The sequence below is a fragment of the Pagrus major genome, chromosome 22, assembly GCF_040436345.1.
Source record: "Pagrus major chromosome 22, Pma_NU_1.0".
NCBI classification, from domain to species: Eukaryota; Metazoa; Chordata; class Actinopteri; order Spariformes; family Sparidae; genus Pagrus; species Pagrus major.
The window spans coordinates 30004217-30028330 of NC_133236.1; the positions used below are offsets into that span (position 1 = coordinate 30004217).

General features: G+C 43.3%; 1 protein-coding gene across 1 annotated transcript in view; it reads left to right on the forward strand.

The window, feature by feature from the left end:
- Positions 1-24114, forward strand: part of adgrg6 (adhesion G protein-coupled receptor G6) — a 75018-nt gene that overhangs the window by 23615 nt on the left and 27289 nt on the right. Inside the window, exons 7-12 of the mRNA XM_073492482.1 lie at positions 3582-3647; positions 20683-20771; positions 20998-21050; positions 21466-21504; positions 21680-21828; positions 23142-23253. Of these exons, the coding sequence (XP_073348583.1) occupies positions 3582-3647; positions 20683-20771; positions 20998-21050; positions 21466-21504; positions 21680-21828; positions 23142-23253 (508 nt within the window). The remainder of the gene's footprint in view (positions 1-3581; positions 3648-20682; positions 20772-20997; positions 21051-21465; positions 21505-21679; positions 21829-23141; positions 23254-24114) is intronic.

Consider the following 24114-nt stretch of genomic DNA (forward strand, 5'->3'; position numbering starts at 1 on the left):
GTTCGTTATCTGCCTTCATCCCGACCAACACCTTCTCTTGTTAAAGAGCTCAGTGGTCCAGCAGAGAAGCACAAAGCAGCATTCATTTTCTCTAATCACAACATGCTGCTCAGAGCGAGATAGCAGAGGACAAGAGTAGAGTGGGGGTGAAAAATGAAGCAAGAGGATGAGAAGAAGAGAGAGCGTGGTATGAGGAGAGGAAGATAAAGAAAGGAGAGACAAGAAGTGAGGTGAATGAGAAGGAGGGAGGGTGAGAGGGATCGAGGAGAGGAAGAGAAATGAGACCAGCAGTAATAACAGTGAAATAAATAATATCAGTGCTGTGGAGGTGAGTGAAACTCTGATGAACCTTGACAGGCGAGCCTCCTCTGTCGCAGCCTTGAAATCGCTGACATCATAAAAATGATCTGTGTTAAATAGTTTTCATAAGGCGGTTTCCTAAAATACAGTCTGGAGGCTCACAGCGACCAAATCACCAGAGTAAATGTTAGCTGAGTGCGTTTCTGCATTTCTCTCTTCGTCATCACGATGTTGTTGTGTTCATGCTCTGGTTAGGTTCAGGCACAACTGGGTCAGTGTTAGAAAAACATCCGGGTTGGATTAATATACCTGTCTTTGTTTGGTCGCCACGATCACAGACGGAGATGGTCCGACTTTTCTGTGGAAAATAGCCGGTTTTGGTCGCCACTGAAACGGCTGAGAATGTCTCCAGGTGTCCTTAAAAATATCCACATCACGAGACCGATGTCGACCTATCAGAGCACATCACGCCCGGCAGACGCAGCGAGACGAAACAAAGACGTAAAGACGTGAACAGACAGAGAGGGAGGCTGGAACGGGGAGAAAAGGCGTGTTAGTGTCTCGTATCTGCAGAGAGTTTCTTATTTTCTCTCTTTGTTGCTGCTCGGACGCTTTACCAACCCAACATGTGGCTGTTTGACGTCCTGGGAATGAGACTCAACTATCAACTATCTTTGTGGTGCGTTCAGGAACAGCTGGGACAAATCCTACTGACTCTAACTTTAATAGTCTTTGAATTATATTAATATGACGTGAGCTTCAGTAGCTTTGACCACAAATGTCCTTCAGAGGGAGACTTTTTACTCTGATACTCTGAGTACATGTCAGAGCCTGTACTCGATTACTTTTACTGGAGTAAAGAAACTGAATCAGTACTTCTACTTTTACCAGAGTCTGTTTGTACACAAGTATCTGAACTTCTCCTGGAGGAAACAATGTGTGGATGGGTCACCCAGGAGAGACTGTTGAAATGAAAAGTCAGGGGTGTTGGGTTTGTTGTAACTTCTGTCTGTAGGTTAACACACGTAACATATTTACCTCACATCAGGTATGTAACGTATCCCAGTAGTTCTGTGGCTTCAAATTAACCAAACTGCGACTGCTACGTACTTAGATTTGCTATCGTGGTGCCAACGGTCACCTGACGGGTCTGCTCTCCGCGAAGGATTGACATATCACCTGCACACAGTTTGAATGAGTGTCACTCGTACCCAGAGTGATGAGACCAGGTTGAGAGGGAAGAAAGAGGGAGTGAAAGTTATGAAAGTAAAAAAGTGGAAGAACGAGGAGAAAGGTGGACCATGACGGGACACAATCCTCAGCCGTTCTCACCTCCTGTGAACCACATGCCATCCTCGATTACTGAATTCCTGCTTTCTCACTCGGCTGATCGCTGCGATGATTTGCTGACATTCTCCCGAACACATTCCTTCTGTTACAGTGTGTGTGTGTGTGTGTCTGTGTGTGTGTGTGTGTGTGTGTGTGTATGTGTGTGTGTGTCTGTGTGTGTGTGTGTGTGTGTGTGTGTGTCTGTGTGTCTGTGTGTGTGTGTGTGTGTGTGTGTGTGTGTGTGTCTGTGTGTGTGTGTGTGAGACTCAACACAGTGTCTGCTTTCACTGGCTGCCTGTTCTCCCACTCCCTCTGAAGGCCTGTGAATATACAGTATGTGTGGGCCGGAGCCGGGCTCACCATTACATTTACAAATGGCCAAAGTGCTGGAGGAGCGCTTGGTTTCTGGCTGCTGAGCGCTCTTGGTGAGACAGACTGTCCCTGAAATAAAACATCAGGAATTTGATCCGAGCTCGCAGCCAATCTGTGTCCCACCACAACCCACAGAGGCTGATCGATCGGAAATCTGCAGATATTAAAAAATACCGTGAGAATGTTTCAACATTTTGAGGATGGATGGATGATGGATGATGGATGGATGGATGATGGATGGATGATGGATGGATGATGGATGATGGATGGATGATGGATGGGTGGATGGATGGATGATGGATGGATGGATGATGGATGGATGATGGATGGATGATTGGATGATGGATGGATGATGGATGATGGATGGATGATGGATGGATGGATGATGGATGGGTGGATGGATGGATGATGGATGGATGATGGATGGATGATGGATGGGTGGATGGATGGATGAATGGATGGATGATGGATGGATGATGGCTGATGGATGATGATGGATGGACGGATGATGGATGGATGATGGATGGATGGATGATGGATGGGTGGATGATGGATGGGTGGATGGATGGATGGATGATGGATGGATGATGGATGATGGATGGGTGGATGGATGGATGGATGGATGGATGGATGGATGATGGATGGATGATGGATGGACGATGGATAGACGGATGATGGACGGATGATGGATGATGGATGGACGGATGATGGATGATGGATGATGGATGGATGATGGATGGATGGATGATGGATGGACGGATGATGGATGATGGATGGACGGATGATGGATGATGGATGATGGATGGACGGATGATGGATGGACGGATGATGGATGGATGGATGACCATGTGTACGTCACTGTTACTGTAATAACTAGACTGGATCATTTAACGTTCACAGTTTCTGCAGCTGCTTCCTCCTTTGTTGTCTCCAGCTGAGTCATTCCTCACCGACTCACCCAGAACTTGGACCTTGTCCCAGTTCCCAGTGAAAAGATTAATGAAACGACTTCTGTTAAATTCATGGGCCATCATCCCGGAGCTGCAGTCCAAACACTTTTATTAATGAGTTAAGCAGAGTTTAATGTCATCATTTTTGTGATTCTTTGTGACACTCAGCCTCACCCACAGACTATTTTTCACTGTATTGGGTTGAAATTTGTCCCGAAACATCCAAGTTAGTTTGTTGTTTGGTTTGTTGGTCGGTCAGTCGGTTGATCAGTTGGTTTGTTGGTTTGTTAGTTGGTCGGTCAGTCGGTCGGTCAGTGGGTCGGTTTGTTGGTCAGTGGGTCGGTTTGTCGGTTGGTTCTTGTCTTTGTTGTTTAGGCTTCTTGGTTTCCTGCCATTTATAAAACACATGTAAAATCAACCAACTGACCTCAAATATCTGATTTAATTGTGTAATAGCCTCTACATCGCCTCCAGAATTGAATTAATATCAGTCCCTATAAAAGTACTGATTCCTGAAATGACTGACAACATGACTTTTGTTGTCTAACCAGTCCCATGTTTAAACCTCGATCCCTGATCATTTTAACTGATTAACCTTTTTGTTTTTAATCTTCCCTCCCCTCCCTAAAGGTGTCTCCCCACCCAGCAACACACCAATCACCACCAGCTGTGACTCCCCTCGACTGGGCTGCCCAGGTAGGAGAAATAAACACACCTGCATGGTAAACCTCACAACTGTTCATACAAAACTGAGATGTCTGTGGTCACTTTCACACCTGTCGTTGGTTTATTTAATCTGGAGAGAACATGTCTACTTTCTGTCTTTTACTTCTGGTAAGTTGTAGTACGAAGTTACCAATCACAACCGTCTTGGGCGGAGCTTAACCCAGGATGCAGCAGCGGTGCCTCTGCCTGCAAAATAGCATTGGGGGGAACTTACTTTGCCTTGACAGTGAAATCAGCTGCTAGCTTGTTTAGGTTTGTACCGTTCCTGAGCAGGTTAGTGTTAGTGTAACGGATGTGGGTAGGGGGTAGAATAAGGTGACACAGACTGTTTTCCTGCATTTATTTGCCCCTACAGAAGACAGTATAACTCATTAATCGGCTTCATAGCTCCTCCGCTATGAATATCTCTGCAGCTCTACATTAGTCACATGACGTGGGGTGAAATGCCGTATTACAAATGGCACCCAAAAAGTTCAATTTAAAGGTCATCAGCATATATTAAACTGTTAAAACAACACAAAACAGCAGGGTGTCACAATAGTGTCAACAGTAAACAATATACACCAAAGGTTACGACCTTAATGGCTCAATTTTCAAGGCATTTTTCTACACAACTCACCCTCAGCAATGCAAAACGCACAGACAGGAGGAGCTACAGACACCAGGGAGGTACAGAAGATGCAGCGAGGTCATTTTCACAGGAAACATTCATGTGGAGATTCACAAATAGTCAACAGAATGATTAAATGAAAATAAAATTCTCAAAGGTGAGAGTAAGACTAAAGTGCATTTTAACCTCTGTTACAGTAGCTTAGAGGTTGTTTGACAGTAATGACGTAGATAGCAGAAGGAAGAGGATCTACATCTGGTGAGTCAGACAAATTACCTTTCCTTCATTTTGGGGATCGAGCTTGAATCACGTGCTCATCGAGGAATGTTTCAAATCGAAGTCTTCTACAATCATCTGCATCTATGAAGCATTAAGAAAAACATTCATTTCACTTCATGCTGACTTTCATGCATCATCTAAGCCCTGCTGAATCTTCCAAACATTTTTCTTTAAAGTTGTTATCCAAAGCACCTCAAGGACCATGAGTGCATATATTGTTGTCATGGAAACCTGGCAGCGTTCGTACCTTGAATTATTCACTGAGTGGAAACACTAACCTGCTGCAGAGAATGATGTATACACCTGAGGTTTTCCTCCAGGACCACATTCATATTTAATAACAGTGAACCCGGTGGGAATCAAACCATCAGCCTTGGCAGCATCACCTCCACACTCCTCACAGTCAGCTTTTTTTTTTTTGGGCTGTGTAAATGAAATAAACTTGAAGAGGCCTAAAGAGAGGAAGTCGAACAAGGACATGATTCTCAGTCTCAGTTGGTGTAAATGAGACGCTGCATGTTCTGTATAACCCTTTTTCACAAGCTTAAGTGTCTGCAGATGAGAAATAAAGTGAAGGAAGGTTGCAGTTTAATAAGCATTTACCTTCTGTCACTCACTCCCTGCAAACATTGTGGAAAAGAATCTCCTCCAGCGTGATCTGTTAATGACATTTTCCTTAAACGACCCCTCTGTGCCCCGAGTCGAACCAATGTGAAGGAACCAGAGAGAGGAAACCACCCCAGGGTGCCGTTCAGCCGCAGCCCAAACCATTAAAACCGGAACGCTGTCCGTGCACGGATCAGAAAACCTCACCCCAGCTAATCAGCTGTGTTCCAGGAGGTCACGTGATCTGGGACAGTAGCTCGGGGGCTAGCTGACGACGTGACCCAGCTCCACTCCCCAAATGTCAGTTCTCACACTATCCTGTACTATGGAGGCCTCAGAGGGACAGTTTTCTAAAGGTCAGTTTTTGTGCTCGTGAGAGAAACGGAGTCGAGCCAATTAGGATGCAGCATGTGTTCCAGAATATAAATGACGACGGCAGCCCAGGCAGGTCAACAGGCCATGGGAGAGCACACACAGGGTTATATGTTAAATCCTTGAATTAGATTGGTCCAGTAGGAAGTCTTAGTCTTTTGATTGATTGATTGAATTGGCTTTTTAACTTCTGGGTCAGCAGGACACCTGAATCCCAGGTGAGAACAGCAAGAACTTTCAAGGGTTCAAGGGTCCAGAAAAGAAAAGTTTTGGCTTTAAATACCTGGTTTTGTAGCCACAAAGGCAGCTGGAATATGTCCAGAAATCGCGTTAGACATATCCAGTTTTGTCGGCACAAACAGAGCTGGAAATGTCCCGACAACTCATCAGAAATATCTGGAAATATCCCAGTGACGCATCAAAAATGTTTTGGTTGCCACATCACAGCTGGAAAATGTCCCAATTACTTGTCAGAAATATCTGGTTGTGTCACCACAGACTGCTGGAAATGTCCTGAAGACTCTGGTTTTGTTGCCGTTATTCGTCTGGAAAAATCACCAAACGTGTCATCAGAAATATCCAGTTTTGTCACCACAAACACAGGTGGCAATGTCCCAACGATTCATCAGAAATATCCGGCCTTGTTGGCACTAATGTGGCTGGAAAATGTGGTCTCTAGCTTGGCAACCATCAGTAGAGCCAACCCCACCCCCTCCACCTCCTGACATGAAAGTCAGTTCATATACACGTAATGTTAATGGACATGACACTTATTGTAGACATGTGAATATGAAACATGCATAAATTCGACCATCGACTGCCATCATTTTATTCTGGCGACTGAACCGACCGTGGATCCAAGATTTGAATTTCCCTATTGGTTGTTGATCATCCAGTCGGGTTGGTAACACTGGTAGTCGTGTGTCACTGGACAAAAGTCGGCAAAACTCAAGAACTGCACCTGCATCATTTCTACTGTATACCCCTGCCTCGTTCTGCTCTGAAGATGATCATGCAGCTTCACAACTATTCATCATCCTCTGCATCTTTCTCTCTCTCTCTCTCTCTCGTCCCAACCCCTTGTCACTACCGCCAGCTGCTTCCTCTCCCGCCACTTCATCCACTGACTCCACTAACACCATCCATGCTACTAATGCCAGCAGCCACGGTAAGCAACCCTCATCCTCGCCCTCGTCCTCCTTCTTCTTCCTTTTCATCTGTAGCTTCTCATGCCTCCTTTTCTTTGTGATTTCACCTCCTTCTCCACTTCCTCGTGTCTTATTCCTCCCTCTCACTCTAGTCTTTCAACTTTCTTCTTGCCATTTTTAAAATGTTCATTTATGTTGTTGAGCCGCTGTGCCGATGATCTCTGATGGTCTCTTGATTTTTGTTGATGGCCACTAAAGCCAAAGAGCTCTTCTTCAGTCTCCTTCTCTTTTGCCTCATTTCCTGGAAATTTAAGATCAATTTGTGGGCTCATCAAAGATCCCAAAATGTCTTTTCAAGCAAGTCATTTACCAAAAAACAATTATCCTCAATGGTTTATTGAAGAGGCATCCCTCATAAAAATCAGCTCAGCCATGGTTGACCCGTCAAGGTCCTGTCAAAAGTTGCCTGGAGCCATTTCACTTTTTATGCACCTCTGAGAAAGTTAAACGCTTCATTATTCATTTGTTCACTCTATTATTCATCATCTTCCTGCGAGAAGACTCGGCTAATGCTGTTCCGATGAACGTGTTCGACTAGATAAATATTATCTACTGCTGCAATAAAGAATGAGTTCATCGGATCTTTTCATTAGTTAATTAACCTTTCTGTCAGTCGTTTTCCACCTCAGACTGTGTAGTGGTGAATGAAAGTTCCCAGGAATTTATGAAAATCAGCTCTTGTTCTTTGCTTTGGGTTATATGGAGTTTTTTTTTGTTCTGACAAAAGACAGTGGTATGAAACACTCGGCACATAGTGTGATTGGGATTACAAGTATATATGAAGTTGTCAAAGGCTGCTCGTTGTTTTGCACCTAAAAGGAGCGTTGTGCGTTCCTGATCTGCACTCGGCCACACTAAACTCTTCTGTTTCTCCATGTGTGGTCCCTCTGCTGTATCCTTTGATTTGTCATCTCCAGTTCTCCCTCCCATCACTCCATCTCCATCCACCATCCCTACCACTAGCATGCCACTAACCCCAACCACCCATACCAGCAGCAGCAGCAGCACAGCCAGCTCCTCCTCCTCCTCTGGTAAGGCTTCATCTGCTTCGCTGCTTTGTTGTTTGCCACAAGCATCTCTTGACTTTACATGCAAACTCCAACAAAAAAGCCACACTCAATTTGCTGCATTCAGGGTTGAAACACGTAAATCTAGAAAACAGGAACAGACGTGTTCATGAGTTCAAACTAAACCCATTTTTAAATCTTTTGGACACTACTTTATATTCTAGGGCTGCCCCCTCATAGTCTCAACCGTTGTTAGTTGATCATCAATCAATCAAATTCTCCTTTTTAGATCTGTGCGTAGTCGTTCAGACCGAGGGAAACGTAGCAAAGAGACAGCACAGACAGTGTCAACAGACTCAAACCACGGGATCACGGGATCACGGGATCGCCAATGGTTGTTTTTCATGCAGAAAATGTATAAATAACCACAGAAGACATTCAGAGTCGGATTATCGTCGAGGAATTATTTCACAAAGTCTCTAAAAGACACCGAGCTCGAGGCTTGATTACAAAGCTTCTGAACAGGTTACTATTGCCCTCGTGTCAAGGCCATGTCGCTTCGCTTCAGGGCAAAAGAATGAAGTCTCCCACATGCAGCGCTCCATTTAAGATATTTAACATTCATAACCTTATGTCGTATTGACCACAGATTAACTTGTGTGGTGTCCAGTGTCAGCTCCTCGTCACGTTGTGAGACAGACTCGAGCACACAGGGTTACATTAGAAATCACATTTATCAGAATCATTGGTCGCTCACTTGATGTGTGCCGCCCAAAATATATAATAAATAAAATTCATATTACAAATTTGTGATAATGTTGACTATGGGTCAGGGGCAGCTCTATTCAAGAGCTTTTATCATATTTTTCTGACACGCTCATCTTGACTTGACTGCAGCGCTGCTACTTTGCATCTCCCGCCACTAACGGTGCTCAATATGACAGATTAATGATAGGAAATGTGAAATAATATTTGAAACAATGGATTCTTCATTTTCAGACAGTTGCTTCTCATTGACTGTCAAATTGAGCGTGCCAAATCAGAAAATGTCAAAATAAATTGGCTCCAAGACGCTTTTTGGAAACACAGTTTGGCACCAAATGTCAAAAAGGCTTCTTACGTTGATTCACTTTTTTTTTCTTTGAATCAAGAAAGACTTTTGAGATTGGTCCTTTAACCAAACAGGCTTGGAGCTTCTCCCATTAACGCAGTGACGTTGTGTGTTTTTTGTTACTGACATGCTAACTTATTGTGCTAATCAGTTATGCCTGCCACTACCATCATCATCACCACCAGCGCTGCTACGCCTGCAACTCCTGCCACTAACGTTGCTTCATCCAGCAGCACAGCACATGGTAAGGTAGCTGACCAAGTCTAAATATTGTCACAAGCTAACGTTGGAAGTCAAGGTCCTGATTTCTGTGATCATTTTTGTTTACTGTTTTATTTCTCTCAAATGTTTTTTTATTAGTTTTTTTGTATTGTAGTTAGAGCAAGAAGTATGAACAAAGAATTCATTATCTGTTATCTAAAACAGCTTTATCGAGAGCTGCTTGTGCTCTGACACTGGGTGAGAGGTGGTCCACCCCGAACAGATATGTTAACAGGTTGATGTCCCCACAATGTAGGTGTGTGTGTTGTCCCCAGATGTCCACACAATTTGGGTAAGCTCACAGGTTGTTGTGTCGAGACATTTTATACGTCCCCGCAATGTAGGTGTGTTTTAGATTTCGGTCCTCATAATGTAGGTGTGTTTTAGGTCAGTGTCCCTCCAATGTAGCGATGTTACAGGTCTGATTCAGGTCCACAGAGTCTGATTCAGGCCGATGTCCCTGGACTGGAAATCGCTCTCCACAAAATGCTGCTTTCATAAGTTGTTGTCCCATCAATGTTGTATTTTTAGGTCAGTTTCCCTCCAAATTATAGCTACGTTTCCAAGTTGATGTTCCCACACTGCAGCTGCGTTTTTAGATTGGTATTTTTAAATTTCGGTCCTCACAGTGTGGGTATGTTTTCAGGTTGATGTCCTCACGATGTAGAAAAGTCAAAACCAGACTCTTGTACCTGGACTGGAAATCGGTCTCACTATGTGCTGTTTTCATCAGTTTTTATCCCCTCAAAGTTGTATTTCTTGGTCATTTTCCTTCCAAAGCAGCTCAGTTTTCAGATTTTGGTCCTCACAATGTAGGTGTGTTTTCAGGTGTCCTTGCAAAGTAGCTGTGTTTACAGATTGTTTCCCCCACAATGTAGCATGATTTAAGGCTAATGTGTCCACAACCTGGACGGGAAATCAGTCCCCACAATGTGCTGTTTCATAAGTTGATGTCCACTCACTGTTGTATTTTAGGTCAATGTATAGCTACGTTTTCAGGTTGATTGGTGTCCCAACAATGTGTTTTTAAATTATGGTCCTCACAGTGTGGGTGTGCTTTCAGGTTGATGTCCCTGCAGAGTAGCTAGATTTAAGGTTGATGTGCCCACAAGCTGTGTTTTTAGGTCAGTGTCACTCCAGTGTTTTTAGGCTCTTGTCCCAGATGTAGAAAAGTCGGAACAAGACTTTTGTCCATGGATTGAAAATCAGTCACGACAATGTGCTGTTTTCATAAATTGTTGTCCCCTAAATGTTGTATTTGTGGGCTCTTTCCCCTCCAACGGAGCAAAGTGTTTAGGTTGACGTCAGCTCCATGTAGCTGTGTTTTTAGATATCTTTCCCCACATAGTTGTCTTTTCAGCTTGGTGTCCCAAAAATGTAGCCTGATTAACCGGTTGTTGTCTATAAAATGTGAAGAATATGAGTTTATGCAGGGACTGAAAAACAAAAACACAAGTTTCCCATTTCTTTACAGGTGTTTAACATCACAATCTGCTCACACGTCGATGAATATTCTACCTACAGCTGTGTTTATCAAGATGACTGATAACCTGTGGTTGTTTACTTCCTCTGTAGCCCAACAGACAACCAGCAGCACATCAGCTGTCTCATCTGCTACCACTAACCACCCCACTACTAACCCCACACCGCATGGTAAGAGCCACAATACTGGAGTCACGCCACAGTGACTAACTTTATATACAAAACATCTCGTGCTGTGCATGCAGTTTTAATCTGGGTGGTTCAAAAACATATAGGATAAGTTTAGGATTGAGCTGCTTAAATATTTTAACTGGTCATTTGTAACTGTTTTGACCACGCCCTCAATCTAAAAAGCAATAAATAAAAGTAAAACTCTGAAATTGAATTAAATTCAGGATTTTTTCCCAATGATTACAGTTACAGCTGGACTTTTGATGGTATTGTCATGATGTTAGACATTGAACTCACCTAAAAAGTATTATTTCTTATTTTTCATAGAATATTAAACCATGTATTGAAACTTTACACGTGGAAAAAATGTAGCTTAAATTTGGCCTGATGTGTCATCGGTTGGGTTAAAAGCACAGGCAACCAGGAGTGTAACCAGATTTTGGAATAAAAGTGTATCAGTAAATGCTTTAAACTGGGGTTGTGACTAATTATATTTTTCATTATTAATTAAAATGTTGAATAATTTTTAAAATGTCAAAATGTTAAAATATTTTGTAAATCTAGAGAAATGGAGTAACTGAATATTTGACATTGTTGTGTTTTCTCATTACTTTCAATAAATAGGTTATTAAAACTGTTGATTTATTTTCTGTTAATCAGCTCTTTAATTAATCAACTAATTTGAACTGTTACTAAGAACAATGGAGTCAGGTTACGATGCCTGCTATCAGAAATCTTCTCTCTGACATGATCACTTCTTGACATTGTGATTAAGAATCTGTTACATATCTTGTAGTTTTATTTTAATTATACTCTTAAATCTTTTTTCATTCATCTGAAATGTACATTTCGTCTCCACGAACAGTCCGAAGCTCAACTCCCCCGCCGCTGTCAGTAACTACTAACCAACCAGCCACTAACATAGCTGTCACTACTGCTTCCTCGCAGGGTAAGATACACATCTGCATGCCTGGTCTGGTAACAAAGGTCGAACACTTTTCTCCTGTCGTCCCTGTCTACTCATTTCTCTGTTCGTCCTACTTGTTTTCTCATTGGAAGAAAAAACTTTGTTAAGTTAAATTTGCTTTTTTCTGTTGTGTTGTGTTTCACATTTACACTTCTCTCACAAAGGAGTTTGTATTTGTCATTCGATATCTCATGGATTTAGCTAAATTGTGTTCTGGTTCTTTTTTTCACGATAAGATAAAACTATATTGATCCCAAAGGACGTTTTTGTGACAGAAATTACTCCAAAATTACTTGAAAATAAAAACAAAATAGACAGAATACAGCAGGAGTACCAAAACTTTTTTCTCTTAGAGGGAGAAAATGAAACTTAATTTTGGACCAAGGGCATAAATCAATCACAAATTGTATTTTATTGTATTGTTAAGACGCAAAGTGGTCGTCGGACCCCAAGTTCCCTGCACAGAGTCCAATGTTCTTAGATTATGAAAAATAATTAATAATTAGGGATTACATATTTGAAGAGCATTCAACCTCACAAAAATGAGTGATTACAACATCTTTTCAGCCTAGAAACGTGGCGGGCCAACTTCAGCCCTGGGCCCCACTTGGGGCAGCCCTGCACTGCTTGTAATAGCTGCCTCTTCTCTTGAGATACTAACGATTGAATCCATAGACCAACCTCAAATCATCATACAAATATACTCTTCTGGTTTGGTTTTCAAAATCCTTTATTGTTTTAGCTGGTCTCCTGTTATTCATGCTTTCATACTTTCTTGTTATTTTTGTCTGGTTTCTAAATTTCTCTGATGACTGAAGAAAATCAGTAACATCATCAATGTACAGTTTTCTGATACTTGGGATGGCTCATCTGGTGTAGAGGTGTCAGGTGCTTCTTAATCTCCATTGTGTTTACTACTGCTTTGAGATTTTTGCTTGAAAATACTTTTATTTATTATTTTTAACCTGCTTTTTCACCATAATGGCGTCTGGTTTGATGTGCTGTGGCCTGCTGACAGTTAAGGACTCCTCCTCTGCTGCTGCTGTTACTTCTCAGTCCAAACCTCTGACTGCTGGTCCAGCTGCTCACAACAGAAGACCCCGACATGTTTTTGGATTAACTGCTATTGGATCTTCTACTTCTAACACACCAAGACCTCCAGCTCCTCCAGGCACCCCAGTCAGACAAACTCGGCCTGGAAGACCTTCTCATCGTAGGTCCCTTTCATCCAGTCATTCAAGTCCTCCAACCCAAGATCCAGCATCCAAACCCAGACTTTTAGCCCCAAATCCTCCAGCTCCGCCTGAACCCGCTCGCCCTAGACCTCCACTCTCCTTCCCCAGGCCTCCAAGTCATCGCAGCTCCAAGACCTCCCTAGGGTTCATCTCCACCCCTTTGATCTGGCAGGGGAGGAAGAGGCCAACCGGAGGAAGACGTCCAACTTCCACCAGAGCACCACCCGGGCCCGTGGTGCACATCACAAAACCCGCTGCACCGCCAACTGAGCTCAAACACACAGTCAGGCCTGCGTACACAACACAGAAAGGTGGATTCAAACACACAGCTGGGTACACAACTGCAACAGCTCAACCTTCATCAGGACCGAACTTCGCACATCCACTTACAACCACTCAAGACTCAAAACTCCCTCCTGAATCAGGGGTTTCAGTCTCTTCTCCGGGGAAACGTAAAGAAGAGGATGCAAAGGCACCCCTCGCATCGTCATCGTCATTGTTGTCATCATCGTCTGCACTGAGCAACAGAAAGAACAAACCTGTAGCGCCACAGTGGTCACTGCTGAGCACCAACGAAAACCAAACAGATTCAAGAATTAACTGGACGGACCCTCTAGAAACACAGAGCAACGAGTACTCGTCTGGGTCGGAGGCATTCGTGTATGATCTGACTGAACTCTCGGAGGAAGGCAGTGCTTTTAGCTTGTATGAGTTTGACGCTGTCTACTCCTTGGATGCACCTGCTACTCTCGGCCCTGATGCACCAAACCAACAATCGATCAACCAATCAGACCCTCATGGTGCTTTTCTTCCTCTAACTCCTCCTGAGGGAAGTGAAGTGCTCGTCCAAACACATTTTCATGATTCGGAAACCCAAGCAGACCACAAGCTTTCTCCGACCCACTCACAAGATAAATTGATGCCGGGAACAGTTGCATTAATCAGCAGGTCTCAAATTCCTCAAACCCACCACAGTAGTTCAAGTGGACAAAAACAAGAGGACAGTTCCCACATACAAGCCATCACTCAGAAACTGGAAACATCGACTTTTCAACCAACACCGGCGCTCCTTATTCCCCCACTTCCATCCCTCCTCCTCATGCAGCCAACACCATCTTTGCCCACAGTACAACTAAGCTCCTCTGCTTCCCTCCCAGAGATTTTCCCCAAGCAGTTGTTTTCTTCTTTGCAGCCACAGAAGGAAGAACAGATATCCTATTCCTCACTTTCTATAACCCCCCTGGACAGTGTGTATGAAACAGACATTACTGGAAGTGATCTTGCAGCGTCCAGAAGTAGACCAATTATCAATTTATATACTAGTACAGACGTATCTCCCGTCTCCTCTCTTTCTCCTGTTTTCCCCAAAACTTCCTCTTCTAATGTTTTTAGATTCCCTCTCGACATCCATCGCTCCTCATCGTCTACCTTCCTAACTCCCTTCACCTCCTCTCATGCCATCACTCCATCTGCTTCATCATCTGTTGCTTTAACCTCGCCTCCCCTTTGGTCCTCCACCATTCCTCTTCCACCCTCTGCTCAACCCTCTTCTTCCCAGCAGGTCGAACAAAGGCTTTCAGATGCAGGCGGTGTTGTTGAATCCGCTCACGTTTTGGAGTCAGATGGAGTCAGCAGGAACTTTCAGCCTTCTCTGTTGTCGTCTCTGCCTCTGTCCTCAAATCTTCAAAGGGATTTTGTGGTGACAAGAGTTGACACAGCATCCTCGGTGTCACTTCCTCTCTTTTCTAAAGCCTCCACTGAGTCTCAGATGCCAGTTGTTGATGGTGTACTGCTCGCTGAATACCATTTACTCTCTGCTGAAGAGTCCTCTAACAATATGTCAGAACCTTTTAGAAGTCGGTTGCCTTACGTTGAGGGTAATCAGCCCCCTGATACCCAATCAGGTCTGTTTGTGAGCCAAATTAAGCCCTCTGGATTATCAGTTGAGAATTTGGCATCCAGTACTGATGTTCTCGCTCTGTCACAGTTGAGTTCGTCAGAGATTTTGTGGCCTTCTTCTCATGCAACCATTCTCTCAGTGAGCCAGTTCTTGGTTCATTCTGATCAGAGAGAATTAAGTGACGTAGATGCTCTTTCAGACGAGTCACATCTGGTGAATCAGCCAGCCATTGGCTTTACATCAATGACAACAGCTGTCATTTGGGCCTCTGAACGCACCCCGGCTCTGCTTCAGGCAAATATTGATAAAACACAGACCTCCGTTTCTTCTTCGTCTTCAAATACTTTTCTTTCAGCTTCAAGTCCCCTCTCCCATCACCCTGAAAACCTGTCAATCACTGTATCTACAGAGACGCTTCCTGCTGCCACAGTGATACAAGCAGCTAGGACTACAGAGAGGATGGTTGAACAGGAAACTGCAGTGTCTTCCTACTCATTCTCCCCAAATCCCATAGTTGAGAACTCAACATCTTCATCTGGGTTATTAGACAGACGTGCTTCCAGTCTGACCTTTAACAGAGATCCATGGAGGCTGCCGCACACAATCTCACATTTAGACACCGACAACCAGCTGAACACAAACTCCAGGGGCTCACAGGCACTCATCGACCATGACGATGTATTTAATCACCTCACTTCACCTTCGTCAAATCCATCCGTCATGGCAACTACCCAGACTCGGGCACTCCACAGCAGCCAGAGTACGCAGTTTGGCACAGACACCCCCCAGCACGCTTCAGGGCTGGATTATATGTACCAGTCAGGCTTGGCACAAACGAACACTGAACACACAGGCCATCTGATCGACACACACAGCTCAGAGCACACACACTTGGGCACTCAGGTAAATGCAAGCAAGTTTTTAGATGCAGGCGAGACATTAAACATGAGTCAGAGGCCAGATGTTGATGTCAGGGGGCAATTCATGTCTTTTGCCTTCACCCCTTCTCTGCTTTCACCCTCCATTTCACCTTCTCTTTCTCTTGCAGAAACCCTAACACCTCCCTTTCCTGCAATTTCTCCCTACATAACTGTCTCCTCCCTTCCCCGTTGCCAGCAGTGTCTGCCAGCATTGAAGAGGCACAATTTGTCTCCTTGTCGCCCAGTTGGCTGATTTCTGAATTCCACCGGCCCACAACAACCCAATCCCCCCTGGAGAACCATTTACAGTCCTTACAGAGATCCACCACGTATCCCGTTCGCCAGTCAGTCCAGCAGTTCATCACAGTCAGCCAATCACTTCCTCTTGACCAAAGTTTCACACGTCACTCAACCGCTGTTGTTTCTGACAAGGACGAGCTTTCGCCACAGCTTGTGAACGCCTCACAAACAGCTTCCAGGTTTGTCACTGGTCCTGTATTGTCACCTGGGGCCTCAAATAATCTCACCACAGCTGGGAAACTTGCGCATCTTTCTGCTGTATTTGATCCTGCGGATGTTGTTCCGAAAATACATATTGCGGATGAACAGGCCTCTGCTGAAGATGGTCATATAACTCTGGATGAAATGTTAAATGCACCAACAGGCCTTCAGGCTAATCTGAATCTAGAATCGGCCCTGAACACACCATTTCCTGTTGAGATGCAAACTACTTCCTCCTGCCCCACTTCTGAACCCAGTTATCAGCCGAGCTCTGCAGCATCACCACACCCACTGGTGCTCCAGTTATTCAGGCCCCCCTGCACTCTTCTGGCCTTAATATCCCTTCTTCCACGCCAGTCTCTGGATCCCCCACCAGCTCCTCTATTGCTGCCCCAGGTCAAGGCTTCATTTCTGCAAACACAGCGGGTTTTAAAAACATTTCCATGTCAAATGCAACCACTGCTACAGCTCTCAAAGACTCTCCATCAGTGCAGATTGAAATGAAAAACACAACAAAGGCTGAAGATGCTACAACTTTCATAGAAAATGGACATATGGAAGCTCCTCAGGGGAACGAGACAGGCAGCAAACCAGCACCAGATCTCAGTGAGACTGCAGGCACATCAGCAAAGCCTAGTTTGAATTCAAGTCCAAGCATGTCGAATCACAGTGGAAGTCAGAACTCAGGAGTCCTCAACAATCCAGAACAAAGTGACGGCGAGGTGAAAGAGGCCCAGCTCTCCCCAGCCTCACCTGTCGTCGTCAATACCCACCACTTCGTAACCACAAAGACCTCCTCTCCACCAGCTCCATTCAGAGCTGTCAGCACGTCGGCAAGCAGCCTCAAAAAGACCTCGGTGCGCCCCACATCTGGACCCCCAACTGTGGATTTAGCAGCCAAGCCCGCATTGCCATGCCAATGTAAACAACGCTTTCATTTTACATGTCTGTGTGGAGTGTCATCGGGGAACAGTATGTCATGCAGTAACAAAAAAAACTGTAGATGTAGAGAATCAAAACAAATCATCTGTGGCATGCACTGGAAAGAAAATTCATCATAGTTACGTGTATGAAGTCTTAAATGTATTTATTTAAAACTATTATGATGTTAAGTGTTAAAATGTGAATCATCTGATTGCAGATTCCGATATAAGCTATATGGCCAAAAGTATATGGACACCCCTTAGCTCCAATGAAGGGAAATCTGCACAGATTTAGCAGGTCTTGGGGAGTATCACTGCATATGTGAATAAAGTAGTATAAAGCCGTTTATGTCTCCAGAGGAAGCTGCATGTAATCTGATAAATAGCCTCCATGATGTCACGCAGTGGCTAAGTTGCATTGTGGGTAATGTAGGTGCCAAAGTTTGAAAACAGTTTAAAAACAAAATACTGTTATTTCACGCATTCTTCTTCCTTTTCACAGAAGGGCTCTGTAAACTACGCCTTTTCCAAACTCGTCCACTTGGCTGAGAAAGACAATGGACCATAGCAGATCAAAAATAAATCAATCGAGCTTCCAGTGAACATGGTCGGGCCGGGACAGAACAACACAGCTTGACGAAAAGAATACAGTGCCGAGGTGGTTTTTCTTGCTCAGTTTGAAACCTGGCAACCCGGGGCTGAGTTGGCCAGTAGGACTGCTCACTGAGCTAACAGCAGATGACTACATTTAACAGCAGTTAGCGCTTACTTTAGCAACAGAGCTGCTGGTTATCAGTTTGTTTGTTAGCAAACAAGTAAAGCTATATGTCCAGAGAGGGCAGCAGAGAGAAGACCAGAAAATATTTTCTCCATAAAACATGACCCAGTTTCAACCAAATCACTGAATAAAATCATAAAGTTGTGTTTTCGCACAGTCACGAGCAAAACACTCGTTCTTCATTTTAAGTTACACACTCGAAAATACAATTAAAGATACCTACAAAATGCCTGAGACTGACGTAAAGGACTGACTTGTGGAAAAACACTTAAACAGCGATTTTGACTTCATGGGAACTCGCATCAGAAATAATGAGGATACGTTATGAACTGTGTTAGCTTAATTGCTAAAAAATACACATCACAACAGCACATTTGTTGATCTGCTGATTTCTACTAATCCCTGTTTTTCCAGCGCATTTGAAATTTTAGTTTTGAAAAAAAACCTGAACTTACACACTGATAATGGTGCAGAGGTGGTAAAATATAGAACGATCCCTGCAGACTGCTTCTGACATCTGGTGCAAAGGTTGTGATGGCAGCAGATTCATCTCTTTGTTTTCAGAATGACATGTTCAACTGTCACATGGCTGTAATACTGAGGTGTCCACAGACTTTTGGCCATATAGTGTGTTATTGCTCTATTTAAAACAAGAAATGTTGTGGCTGGTTGAGATGCTACAGAGAAAACTAGATTTTAAGACTGAATACATGATTATATGACTCTGAAGGTGGCTGGGTTTTACAGCTGTGTTTGAATCACTTATTAGACTTGATGGTATTATTCTGTCTGAACTGTGGTGGTAGATATGAATAACTTTCAATCAGGTGGATGGGTGGGGTCCCTCAGGTACTGGAGGCTGGTGATTGGCTCGTCATGATTCATTAAACTGGAGTCCAATCAGACTGTAGTATTTAGTCAGGTACTTGTAGTTTAAATTAATGGACTGTGCTTCATTCTTCCTCCACCTCTCTGTTCATCTGTCCATCATTACGATATCCAAGACAGAGACTTCACTCTCCCTCATATTTCTCTGCTCGTTCTCATTTTATCTACAAATCTCTAGTTCTTTCCACTTCTTCTTGATCCGTCCATCCAGCTTCCTGGTCGAGGCGTCCTGCTGTGCTGCTCGTACTCTCAGACAGTCGATAACAGACGTCTCATCTTTTTACACGCTGCTCTGAAATCCAGACGAAAAGTTTGCAGCTGCTCCCCAAACCTCAGAAAACCAGACACGTAAAAGTCTGCAGCTTTGCAGGGTCTCCCACCAGAACTGATGGAGTTGAAGTCTTCTGACCGCTCAGTAGCACCTACTAACAATTAGAGATACCAGAGCGACACCTAGTGGCCGATGTGAAGCATAGCAGGAGAACTGAGAGCCCTGAAACTGCTTCATCACAGAGGAAAGTCACGATGACTCAACACTGTGTGTCTGCTGTTTGAGGAATGACACGACGGATTGATAACAACATCATTTACATCTTAACAGGAGAGATGAGAAAAGATTAGACCTAATTGATCCGTCACCGAGGAAATACACTCGTTACAGCAGCTCAAGAGTCAGGAGCAGAGAGAGGAGAGTACCTGACTGGAGATAACAAAGATACAAGACAAAAACAGAATAAGAAATAAAGTGACCGTAATAATAATGAGGAGACTGTAGACACTCGAGTCACCTTTCACATGCAGATGTTACCGAGGACAAGAGCAGCCATCACAAACTACACACATGCTGTGTTGTCAGTATAAATGCACAGAGACATCCGATCACAGTAATAATACATATTTACATAAGGGTTAAACATATAAATACAAACGATAAACAGATAAGAATGTCTAATGTGTAGATAATGTAATATATGTTTATGATAATTCAGTACTTTGTAAATATTATATAATAAATATAATGATGAGTATTTTATATATAAAGTACGCAGGAAGAAAACAAATGAAGAGACTGACCACTTTGAGAAAAGCAGCACATCTTATTTGCTAAATAAAGCTGAAATAAAAACTATTTCAAAGTGAAAGTTTAAGTTGAGCGATTTTAAACTTTAACATGGCAAAGGATTTTTTCCAAACTTTTTCTTTTTGACTGATCGGTATCAAGGGTGAAAGACTTCTTTTGTCATTGGACTTTATATTAACAAAACTGACTTGAATTAATGAACTCAGAGTCAGTATTATAACTGAACATGCAAAATGTCAAGTGTTTACAGGAAAGATTCATAAATATATCAGAATATTTAATAATCGAACAGTTAATGGATGTTTTAGTCTATCGTGTGTGTCTCTGGCTGCAGTTCTTCATCCTGTGTGAGGTTTCAGACTGCAGACACACAGAGACGTGTTCAAAGTGTGAAATCCTTTTCAAACAGTCAGATTCTGATAAAGTGCTGCGGCCGACCCACAGAAACATGTTCTGAATCCAAATCATCTCCATTCACCAGGAGAAGAAATCATAATGACTCCGGCAGCACGTTCCTCCTCCTCATCGCTCCACACTGTCAAATTGGATTTTTACATAACTGGATTAGCTCGATTCATCTCCTGCTATGTGGCTCCGGCACATAAAGAAGCTCCATTATATGTGTGAGAAAGTCTGTGCCAAAGTGAGACTGAAGTATTATTTTCTTCCTATCTCTTTTTCTTCCCTGTCGTCTTCGTCTCGCAGAGAGGTTGTTCTACCGGATTTCTTTTGTGGTGGATGACGCGGGCGCGACGCCGGCCCAGGCTGATGTCGAGCGAGCCGTGGATCTCTGGGTAAGAGCGGTCGCTTTCACTATTATGCAAGTTCAACCTTTGGTGGCCCGAGACGGCAGCGAAGGCGGAAGACGTCAGTGTTCAGATTTCAGTGCCTGGTGGAGCAGCAGGGGTCAGGGTTGTTTTCAGCGTCAGACTGAAACCTGAAAAGCTGACAGGGACACAAGACAGTGGACTGAAAGCCTCTAAATCTGCTGAATGTGTTGATTTGTTTTTCCTCTTACAGCTAAATCAAACCTTTCAGAACTGGACCCACACAGTCTACGTGGACTCCATCAGGTAATCAGCAAAGAAAGACTCGTGACTGTAAAACGGTTTGTTGACAGAATATCACAGCGTCAGATCTGCTTCATATAACATATAACTAGTTTTAACCTGCAGGAGGTGAGTCGGTTCTGTGTGGTCACTCATATAAACCTTTGGTTTGTTTCCTCGTCATGATCATCTCCAGGTTAAAACAGCATTTCACAGCATGTTTAATCATGTGAAAGTCTCTAAGAAATCAGTGAATGAAACTCAACCCTCAACAGATAAAATACTCTTCTGATAGTGTTTGTTTTGGAAGCTATAAATCCCAGTTAAGCTATGTGTTGTCCTCATGATGTCCTCTGGTCTTTGAGCTCTGGTAAACATACAGTGTACAGGCAGTATTTCAAATAAGTCCTCTCACCTCTGTAACGTGGTTTCTCTCCAGAGTCCAGCCTACAGCTCAGGGCAGAGGAAACCCAACCAGGTAAAACATTTAACCCTGTGGGCTTTGTGTCATTTTGTGAGTTTATTGTAGTGAATTGTGCTGAAAAACAGGTTTTTAAGGATGATTCAGGTTGTCAGCTGTTATGAGCCTGCCATATATTTGAGTCTACACTTTCAGCAGTGTACTTCAGGTCTGTTTTGTGTCTTGTGTCCAGTTACAGCTGCCAGGCTCTGCTGTACTATGACTACATCAGTAATCAGAGTCTGGGTGAAGCTGATGTGTCCGCCCGGCTGTCCAGCAGTGAAGGACTGATGAGCTCCGGCCTGCAGATCCAACCGGCCTCCACTGATGTCAGACTGATCGGTGAGGAACTGAATCTCTCATTTTTCCTCCTGTTATCATCGTCTTCTCACAGCCTCCATTCATCCTCATGGGATCCCTGCTGTGAGTTAAAACTCCTGATATGAGTTAAACATGAAAAATAACCAAAGCAAAGATTAATGTTTGGCTGAGCTGAAGCCTCACAGAGCAGCCTGTGTGACTGCAGACTCGAGTATGGATAAAATCGAGACATACTTCATCATCACTTCATCATCACTGCGCCTTGAACTGTGAATGGTAAACAGACTGATGGATTGGATCTGTATAGTGGTTTCCTGGTCTACTGACGACCCTGTTCTTCTTCCTCGAGAGAGTAAATTCAAAGCTGTTGACCCACGTGGAGTACAGGCATGAAAATGATCATGTAACACATTTATCAGAGGAAACATTCAGTCATCTGGCCTGAGAGTAACAGGGGCAAAAACTCATTATAGTTTGTTATTTCCTTAGTTACACTAAGTTTGTGCAGATAAAACAGTCAAAAACAAAAGCTAAGGTGGAAAAAAACAGCCTATTCAGAGAGCAAAACACATAAAATGACATAAATGGTCATAATTTCATAGTTTTGGGGTTTAAAAACTGATATAAACTATATATTAGTGGATTTGAAATCTCATTGGCTACATGATGCATCAATCACCCGGAGGCTGGCGTGTAAGTGGCTCAGGAGAGAGGAGAAAGAAGAGAGGGCGGGTCACCCGTCTACACGATCACTCATTGGCTGTTGCAGGCTCGAGGGCGGGCATAGACGCTCCTATCTGACTGGTCAATCAAACGGCGGCCATCTCCAGGTCTCCGGTGTCGAGCGATGATGCCGTCTGCTGTGAAGTGAGAGTCTTTTGACAGATAAAAGCATCAGGAGCAATGAGAGGTTCCTAATGTTGCCCAAGGACACTTCATCATGCAGCCACAGCCGGGATCGAACCACCAACCTTTCTTCCTGCTACCTCCTGAGCCACAGTCATCTTCAACGCTTTTACTCAACACAGACTCTTTCTCTGCTTCTCACTTTCAGAACTTTTTCATATTTGTTTTATTCTCTGTTTATTATTCATGAGTTGTGTTGATTTGTTCTCGTGTCCTCCGTGTGGACTTTTATCTGTAGATTTCTTTTTTCCAGTCTTGTTCTGTTTGTCATCTTTGTTTTCCTCCCTCTTTTGTGTCCACACCGTTGTGTATCTTTATCAGAGCCTCATGATTTGTTTCACGCTCTTGTTCAGCTCACATTATATTCATCTTTTTTTATTTCGTTATCTTTTAGATGTGAAATAACTTCCTGCTTTCACTCCGTACAGAAAACTGTCCAGAGGAGAACCCGCTGCACTACCACTGGCCTGAGAGCCGACCCAAAGTCACCCAGTACCTGCCCTGCTTCCCCAACAAGGAGCAGAGCACCTCCAGGACCTGGTAACACACACACACACACACACACACACACACACACACACACACACACACACACACACACACAGTCAAAGGAGCCTCGTTATTTTAATGCCTCCTTTAATAATACTCAACTTCTTTCAGCCGCTCGCGTCTGCAGCCTCTTTCTTTCACGACCCGACCTCGGAAAGGCAGAAGACTTATTCATGATACCAGTCTTCTTTAAGACTTTAAATTAGGTCTTTTAATTTTTTACTTCATGGGAATTCACAATCATATCACCTGTTTTGGCTTCAAATACCAAGTCCCTTTGCCACAAACTGTCTGAAAATGTCTCCGACGTCTCTATCCAGCGGTTTCATGCTTACAGATGTTGAAACAAAACAGTGGTCTCTGGCTTCAGCTGCCGTCTCACTTTTGGGCCCCAAATTATCCCGACGTCTTGTTAAAAATATGCTGTTTTGTCGCCTCTTACACAACTTAACCCTTGTGCCCTCCTCGGGCATTTTTGTACATTTTTCTCATTTTTTTTTATTTGGTGATCATTTTGGCTGTTACAGCTTATGGCATGAATTTTTGCAAGAACTTTTCTTTTTAGTAAAATTTTTGCTTTTACTCTCACATGTCTTTTATACTCTATTTATGCATTTTGCACCCTTTTGATGCCTTCGTGGCAAAAATGTACACGCACAGAAAAACTACTATAAAATACATCAATATTTTTTCTACTTTTTTTTCATAAATCACTTAAACAACTTCCCCCTTATTCAAAACTACCAAACATTCAATCATTGTCAGGATTTTAACCCCTTAAATGCCAGTTTAACTATTTGAATTATTTCATTTTTTGTTACAAAAACACAAAAAATGAATTATTTTCCATAA